General features: G+C 36.2%; 1 protein-coding gene across 1 annotated transcript; it reads left to right on the top strand.

Moving 5' to 3' along the window:
• Window positions 1-789: 789 nt before the first annotated feature.
• Window positions 790-9,249, top strand: LOC137398175 (angiopoietin-related protein 2-like). Its single transcript, XM_068084281.1, has 5 exons — window positions 790-807; window positions 2,470-2,707; window positions 2,953-3,089; window positions 8,407-8,533; window positions 9,089-9,249. Exons 1-5 carry the CDS (start codon window positions 790-792, stop codon window positions 9,247-9,249), a joined length of 681 nt encoding a protein of 226 aa, XP_067940382.1.

Here is a 9,249-nt window from a genome sequence, read left to right as displayed (position 1 = left end):
TAATGGCCTAAATAATGTGGGTCAGCAAAACCAAGTAGTCTCATTTTGCTTTGTAATCACCACAATCATAGGAAGGGCAACCAGCGGCTCTCATTTATCTTAGTGTTGTTAAGTTCAGTATTTATAGTCCATTGTATAATGAAGTTCAATATCGATTAGGGCTTGCCATTTAAATATACCTAACAATCATTACGCATCTGTCTACTACCACAAAATGTTCGTCGTTAAGGTTGCGCTGGTGATTTTGGTCGGTTATTTACAGCTTGTGCACATTGCTGCATCTGATGGTAAAACGTACTGCATTCGAAGAAATGTCATGAATTCGGTTGTAGCAAAAGAATCGGAATTGGAAACAAAAGGTAGGAAATTATAAAAATAACGACAGCCAGATCAGAAGAGCAAATAAACTTTTTCATGCGTCATTTCACTTTTTGTAGAAATGATTAATATTTTCATCTGGTTGTCAAATAAATCTCTACAAACGCAGTTGTGTCTTTAAAGACTTACTTTTTTCAGGCTGGTATCTTTGACTTTTGCACAGTTTAAAACCTACAAGTGTTTGTACTCTTCACAAAATCATTTTGGCCAATTATTTTAATTTAACGATTTCTTAGATTTTTTTCTACTAAATTGTTTGCAGAAAGCTTTTCATTTACACACTGTGTAAATCTGTGTACGTATGACAAAGACTGCGTTGCTGTTCTAAATGATGAAGGATCAAACAGATGTCACCTATATTCATCAACTCTAGAATTAAACACTAGTGACACCTGTACTGGAATTACGTACATGGAGAAGACCAATGAAGTAAGCAGATAAGCTTAAAATCTAATGATTGGAAGTCTTTTATTTTCTCTGATAGCCTTGAGTAGAAATAATTTGAAAATAAACTGAACTTACTTTCGATTATTATATTTCAGTGTAGATGCCTAATGACATTCGTCTGTGCAAATATGATAATTATGTTTACTTTAAAATATATATCAAATGTTTTTTATCGCTGCTAGTTATACAATCATTAATATTTTTTTTGATTTCAAGGATTGCTGCATACTAGAAGAACTATCAGGCTGTGAATCAACACGAAACATTTATCAAGGTAAGCTAAAAGTAAAATCACATTCAAACGAACAAAGTAACCAAAGTCGAACTTTAGCTATGAATACCAAAAAAGTTTAGATGTATAGGTAGTGCGGAAAATTCAAATAAAATTTTGTCATCAAAAAGACAGTTGGTAGTTCTAGTAATTCAGTTACCTCATACGTGAATAGTCATTTGGGAAATATAAAACCGTGTATATAAAAAACCTTTCATCATGAGCCACCGTAGTGTGCAACTACAAGTTTTTCTATTGCGGTACTATATTTGACTACTAAAATGTTGACTCTTTCTTCAAAGTTTCTAAAAGTCCACGCTTATCACTCACATACTTTTTATTCTCATCAATAACAAATAGAACTCAGCAGTACTTTGAACTACTGAAGAAACATGACAAAGTGGTCTCTACTAAACTCCCACAAAAATTAAAAAAATTTCAAACAAAGCTAATATACTATCATTGATACAACTTGGTTACATTGGCTTTTTGTTTGTATTCGTTAATGTGATCTGTGTACAACTCCACACAAAAAATACTTTTAATTGAACTTACTCAAAATACTAGTTGATGCCACTATTATGGCAAACAGCGTTTTTGCTTTTTCACTCGGGCACTGACCCCACCAAACGTACATGTAAAATTACAATTAGTACACATGTTTATGTTTTATGCGACTTAATATTTATGACTTCTATCTCATTATTAAGCTACTTACAAAGTCTTCCATTTTCAAAAACCTTCAACAGATCAGGCTCACTATTTTTTAGGCTTTTTAAGCAGCTTTAGACATATAATATAGTGTAATGTATGAAAGGATTGTCATGATTGCAGCTGAGCTGCAACATTGTGTATTCAATAGGGCAGACAAGTGGGCCAACCATAATTTTGTAATCTGATCCAGAAATAAAACCTAATTAAAAGGCAGTGATGATACACATGTATGAAGCTTCTACAATATAATGTTCCTATTGCACAGCTTGTGTATTATTCATGGATGTAGAACCGAACACTACTGCCTATGCAAGATGAAATAAGCGAGAAAGTAATCAAATATAGCTGTTTTGACGTTTGGAGTTGTGAACTTTTGTTTCAACATGGAAGGACATCAATCATTAAAATCAACAATATTATTTCAATATGACTTTCAAATATTGAACAATAGAACATTATCCTAAACCACTTCAAACCGTTTGATTTTGCACAGAATTTAACTTTGTAACGATATATGCTATATGATATATGAAGGTATATGTAGATATTATATAATTTACCGTGACTATCCAGTTCACCAAAAAGTACTTTATAAACATGATAGTTTGATTCTTCTCATGCCTGGATCTCGTAATGATCCAATTTTTTATCCGTAACAGCGCATTAAAACCGTTTTAGACTGTCAGGATGCTTTTAATAAAGGAGAGAGAAGGTCTGGTGCAGTTTACATCCTCCAACCAGATGCAGGATGGAGATTGATTAGAGCTGTCTGTCAGTTTGACCATGAATCTGGTTGGACTGTTATACAAAGAAGACTAGATGGTAGTGTTGACTTCTACAGAGGCTGGAATGAATATGTTGATGGGTTTGGAGAGATCAATGGAGAATATTGGATGGGTGTGTTAATTTTTGTTGCCATGTAAAACCATAAAAGGGTTTGAGAACATAACTCTGATACTAACAAAGGTTTAGTATCAACATCATTTAATGATGTCTAATGGTTTGTCTGAGTTGTATATCAGTTATTAGTATTTAACATCCTCATGTACATGTATTTTGAAATCAAAACCAGATACATGTGTATTGTCTTCTTAAGCTAAAAATACCAAGTTAATGAACAAAGTTACTTTATTATGTTTTAGGTTTAGAGGCTATTTACTACCTCACAAATACTAACCATAGACTGAGTATCTACCTTGAGTCACATGATGGTGAAGTTAGAACAGCCAACTATTCTACTTTTTATATTAACGACTCATCTACTGACTACGCAAACCATGTGAGTTCAGTTTTAATAAATTTTCAAAAGAACAATCACAAGAAAACAGAAGTTTATTGCGTGTTAAAGATGTTTAACTGAGTAGGGATCTCAGCGCAGTGCTTTGATATAGCTTTTTGGAACAAATTTTTTGCTTATATATGACTGTTTTTAATAGGATTTCCCATACACTCTTTAGTGTTTTTATGCCTATCTGTCTACTATAAGTAGCATATACGACTAGCTCAGTCACTTGCGCCTACACTGCTGGGTTATTTTCATATCTTCATTCTACAAAGTACTCCTTTCGGTGGAATACATTGCTGTTTTTATTGGTCTGTGTGCGTTAAATGTGTCAGCTAGACCAAATGTAGTGGTGCTGGTCTTGCCACATTGCTCTGATATACCATTTGTTCAATTGCTCGAGTCAACCTGTCTGCAACCTGATAACGGTGGCAACATTGCGAGAGATTACGTACTCATTAACTGAAAAGAAGTCGGCGCGGCGAAAGGCTGAAAATCAAGTCATTCCTTCCTCTTTGGAATCTGGCTTAACAAGAACTTATTTGTTGTTTTGGCCAATAACAGTGTCTGGCATGCCCTGATATGACCTCTTTAAATGACAACAACAAGAACCCAATTTATCACGTTTCTTGTCAGCAGTTGAGCTTTACAGGCAGCCCTATTTCTTAGTTATTTCGTTCTACTCCCTCTTAGTTTGAGTTGATAAGGGTGCTGTCTGATTGGCTCAAATTTAATTGTTTGCAAAACTCTGTCATCAACGGCAAACTTTAAAAAATTAGAAACTAGCTGCCATGTAGCAAATTAGTTTGGCACCACCAGTGACCTGGCTTCTTGTTTAGCCATCTTATTGTCCCAGCTGCTGCAGTAATCCGTAGATATCCACAACCGACAGTTGCTTTTGATATGGTGAACAGGATCAATTTCAGAATCAAAAGGTAGTTATTTACAAACTTTCTTAATTCTGCAAGGCCCGCCTGCCAACCTATTAAACAAGCCAGTACCATCATCAATTGACAAATATGCGAACCGTATCGGTTTGTTCTGAAGAACTATTTAGATTTTCACAACAACGTTTGGTCGAATTCTCAAAGATATATTGCATAAAATTTTATTCACTTACTTCCAAGTTTAGTTGGTTTTGAGATTTTTGGCGGTTGACTTATACATAAAGATCCCTGCTCTTTGACTTATTTTCTGCAGTGTTTCTAGCCTCAATTTAATGAAACCCGAGATATCACTTAAAAAAGTCAAGATAGCTCATAAGTTCTTAGCAAACGAGTGATCAAACTATCCATTGTTCACTTTGAATATCACTTCACTTTGGAAAAAGATGGTTCGCCAGAACCGATCTCTGAGCCAAAAATAAAGAGGTAACTATTGCCAAGACTTGGCTGAGCCCCTACTTAGCAAGTGGCACAATCACTAGAAATATTTTGTCTCAATTAAATGTCTATTCCTGAATCTACCACACCGATGAGATGAAGATTAGTAAAATTTACTACTTTAATAAAAAAAATAACTGAAATGGAAAATACTAAAGCGGATGAAAGTATCATGCTATGCATTTGTTGCATGAGGCCCACTCTGGACTATTTTATATAGTGAAGAAATTCATTCCTTCATACATTCAGAAAAAATCAGTCAGTTGTTTTACACTGGGCAAAGTAGCGAGATTACAGATTCTTGCTTTAAAGATGCATCACGCATCTGGGTTCTCCGCCCAAGGCCATCTTTATCACAGTGAGAAAAGAGCACTAAAGCAAAACAATGCTTTGAGGTGAGACTACAGGTACCTTCTGATCTCATAATCTCTTATTTTCTCAAATGGCAGCCCGACCCTAATAGTCTGAGAGGTACTATTGTATGGGCTGGCAACGAGATAGCCACTAGTAACGCTGATAGCACAAACCAAATTACAGACCGTCTCGCTGATAAACCTTAAAGGATGAAGTTGGCATATGTTAATATATCAATTATTGGAGGCTCAAAATTTGGTCATATTTAAATTTGTTGATGTGCAATCTGCCCACTGGCTCTTAAAGGGATAATTGTTAGCCGCTCTGCCAATTTTAACGGTAAGGATTTTAACCAAGGATGGCAGGCAAAATGATTAGACTGATGAAAACTTGATAGAGTTGTCGAGCATAAGGACATTGTGACAAGATAACAGCCGGCTATAAGAAAAACCAATACCTAGAACGCAATAGCCAAAATATATAATTGGCACTGATGGAACCGATACCAACAACACCGAGAAGGGAAAATGGATTCCTATACTGACCAACAACTTCACCAGATGGCAGAAATCTTTGGTTCAGAAGCAATGGCACTGACACTGCAGAGTGCATCATATAAGCAGGTCTCCTGTTATCTGGTTCTGCCAGAGCAGAGCCACACAAACCTAGGGGGCAGTGCCACCTGTGCCTACTGCCAAAAAGCAGTCGGCACATACTCGTCATTCAGCTAATGGTGTAAATTGAGAGATTTATTTGTGTGTAGATAAGTCGCAAACCACTTACTACCACCTTCAAGTCTATGGCATAGTGGAGTGCAACAACCAACAGTTGAATGACTCTTTCTGCGCATTGCAACTGACCAAAAAGACTAGAAAATTTGGATACACATCTACCTTACCTGATGACAGCTTCCAAAAGCGCACCCAAATCAGCAGCGTATAAAAGCCGATGAATTGAGACTAAACAGAGAGGTGTGATAGTTTGACCAGTTTGATTTTCCCCCACAACTACGGAAGCTTCGACAACAAATGAGTATGTGGTGAATGCCTCAAAAAACTTAAAGATGTTTACATGGTTTTGAAAGAAGAACGTTGGAGCAAACAGCAAAAATATACAAAGACACCTCTAGTCTACATTCAACAAGACTGGGTTTTGCTGCCTGGTTTTGCTGCTTTTCAACCATGGGCTCTAGGCTAATTTGGTAGCACCATTCCATTTCATTAAAGATTGGTCTAACCATTATTTCCTGATTGTGTTTTAAACACAGTATTTTGTGCAAAGGAAGAGCTAGATAAACCATTTGATGTGGGTGTAAAAACTTAGATTACGCACCAGCCATGATCCTTGATCATGGCAGAGCCTCTAATGTGCGAGAGACAACAGCCAGAAAGCAGGATGTTTTCCCTGAGCTGAAACCTGAACTGGAGTTAAATAATCCTACAGGCAAGCCTACATATAAAAAGAGTTTAGCTAGGAATTTGGAGCTCAGCTGAATAATCTATGAAAGCAATGAGTGGAGCTGCAGACAAATACCCCAAACCAATTAGCCACGACCTAGAGCTCAAAGCCAATAGTACTTGTTGCAATTCGGCATAACCGTCAGTCAGCTCAGACCACTTGGGAGCCTGATCGATATGAAGAGTAGGCATGGCTATCGACAGACACAGATGTTACTGAGCTGGTGATACACATGTCATAAAAAGAGGCCAGTCTTACGTGCTTAGTAGGCAATAGAGACACATAGGTATATACATACTGTTCACTACTTTACATTTATACAAAGCAGCCAGCATTGCTAAACCTGGTAAAATAGTAAGTTATTTTGCGTATGTGTTGAAACTGCTATAATCGTTAAAGACGAGGGAAGATTATTGCTTGCTTGACCTTTTTAGACTCTGATTAAAAGTTTAGGTTTGTGTGCAAGAGCATGGGCATGCCAGACTCGAATGCGAAAGGAGGCTCTGCAATGGACAGAAGCGTCTTAAGTAGGTTACATTTATGTGTTCCTCTATTTCAAGTAGAGGAACTCATAACAAATAACGCCTAGTTGGTATTTCGCCTCGCAATGATCAGTCGTGGTCAGCTCAAGCCCTACCTTTTAAAGTATGCAGAGTGGCTAGTCGAGTAAGAAACCACTTGGAGATCTACCAAAACAATATGATTGGCTAAAGTGAGGTAACTTGGTCAAGTTTGATAAACCTGTTTAATTTTTTTGTCTAATTAAGAACAAGCTGACTAGCAAGAAACTAAATTTGCAGAAACTGAAGTTCTGCACCTGGAGTACGACACCCAACAGTACCAACTCTAGTCAGAGCTTATGTCATTTCCCCAGTATGCGTGTATGGTTCCTAGGGCCTCTGGATAAAGAATCATGTGGCAACAAATTGTCAGGCCAAAAGCAGGACTGACAAAACGACCGACATCATGACTCGGACGTTTATTCAAATTGGGATAGACTCACAACTCTGTACGCTTGTAATGATAACAATACCATGATCTGGATTTGCAGTTACTTTATTTCTTTATTCAATTTTGTAACCATTAGATACGTTTGCCAAACAAAATCTTCCAATGCAGCCATCTTCTATTTCGTGCCAGAATTCTGATCTAAACGTGAGCATAAATAGAGATGTGCCTGAAGCTGGTTAAAAGCAAAAAAGAAAGCCAGTCTATTAAGGCTCAGCCACAGTCTTTCACGTCCTCACTCAACGCTTTCAAGAAATGCAGCACAAAGGTTTCTGTGGTTCACTGGTTCGCATCAACTACTATTTAAATATGTCAAGTAAATTATTCCGTATCTATTGTACCAGGGTACGAGATGGCTTCAAACTGGTATGACGTTTTATATGAACCTGTTTATTGAAATTAGTCATCCCAAGGCTTTGAACATCGGATATGTGCCTGTATCGACTATTTGATGAGGTCTGTGAGCCATTTTGTCTGTCACAGCCAACAAAGCAAGGTCTTTTCTCTTTGCTTGATTCTACCAAGTTCTGCCATTTTAGTAGAACTTATCTACTTTCTTTGAGCCTTTTAATAGTGGCAATGTTTACAGCACAATGGAAACTTGCTAGAGATGATATCTAATGTGTGCTTGTAGTTTCAGTTACTGTAAAAACAAAATTCTTGAAATACCATAGCTGTCACTACTGTAAAGAATATCACATTTTTGAACAGCCTCACAACAAAGCTTTGGTGGAATCTAACAGCTTTTAAAACGAAACCCACTCTTGAGAGGTTTGATTATTAGCGAATAGTTACAGTAATAATCTTAATATAATATTTCAGCATATCTGTTAATAATTAATGCACAAACATCTTATACAGCAGTAGCAAATCTTGCAATCAATCATTGCTGGTTCATTAGCACAATAAATACATTTATATGTTTTATTTTCAAGAAGGACAAACAAGTACTGTTCATTTATGAAATAAATCATGATTCAAATCAAATGAATGTCTGCTCTGTAAAACCCATTAAAAATTTGTATAGGTATGCTTTCTATCAGTTAAACAAAAATCCTAAATTTTTGTTTTCTCATGTGTGTTCTCATGCTATAACATCAAAAATGTTTTAGGCATCAGGATATAGTGGAGATGCAGGGGACTCTTGGACAGATGGTCAAGATCACAACAATATGAAATTCACAACGTTCGATAGAGACAATGACCTGCATGACAGCAACTGTGCAGAAATGTTTCATGGTAAGTAACATATGAAAAACTTTGTAACTTACCTACTCTAGTTTTGGTATAAAAATTATCTTACATGTATTTAGCTTGTTTCTCAATTTTTTGCTACCCCATTAATCTTTGACCAAACAATTATTCTGCCAAATTTATTTAAACAGGTTTTTGAAAACTGATATATCGCTACTCTTTAAACAATATCCTAAGAATCAAAACAAATATCATTCTACTGTAAAATCCATCTTATTCAGAACAGATTTTTCCACAAGATAAATATCAAGTTGTTTAGTTAGCACTATGTTCGCAAACTTTATTACGTTTTCTTTGTGTTGAACGAACGCTACGTGTTTGTTATTGCAATGGCATATGATCGGTAACTTCCTTATCCAATTGAAAACAGGGTAAAAATGTATTTCAAAACAAGCTCCTAAAAACCTATTTAATTATAACATAATATGTAAATTAATTGGCAAATGTGACTATACTTTAAAGGTGAACCTAGGAACATTTGTTGTTGATGTAAAAATATATTTATCACACACCATCAGAATTGCCTACATGTATTTGTAGGAGCTTGGTGGTACCGGTCGTGTCACAGTTCTAATCTGAATGGTATTTGGTATGAAGGGGGAACAACTTCTTCATATGCAACAGGAGTAGTTTGGCACAGCTGGAAGGAACATTATTACTCAATGAAGAGTGTATACATGAGAGTATCTCATCAGCTGTGA

The sequence above is a fragment of the Watersipora subatra genome, chromosome 6 (assembly GCF_963576615.1).
Source record: "Watersipora subatra chromosome 6, tzWatSuba1.1, whole genome shotgun sequence".
In the NCBI taxonomy this organism is placed as follows: Eukaryota; Metazoa; Bryozoa; class Gymnolaemata; order Cheilostomatida; family Watersiporidae; genus Watersipora; species Watersipora subatra.
This window is presented reverse-complemented; position numbering and strand designations above follow the sequence as displayed.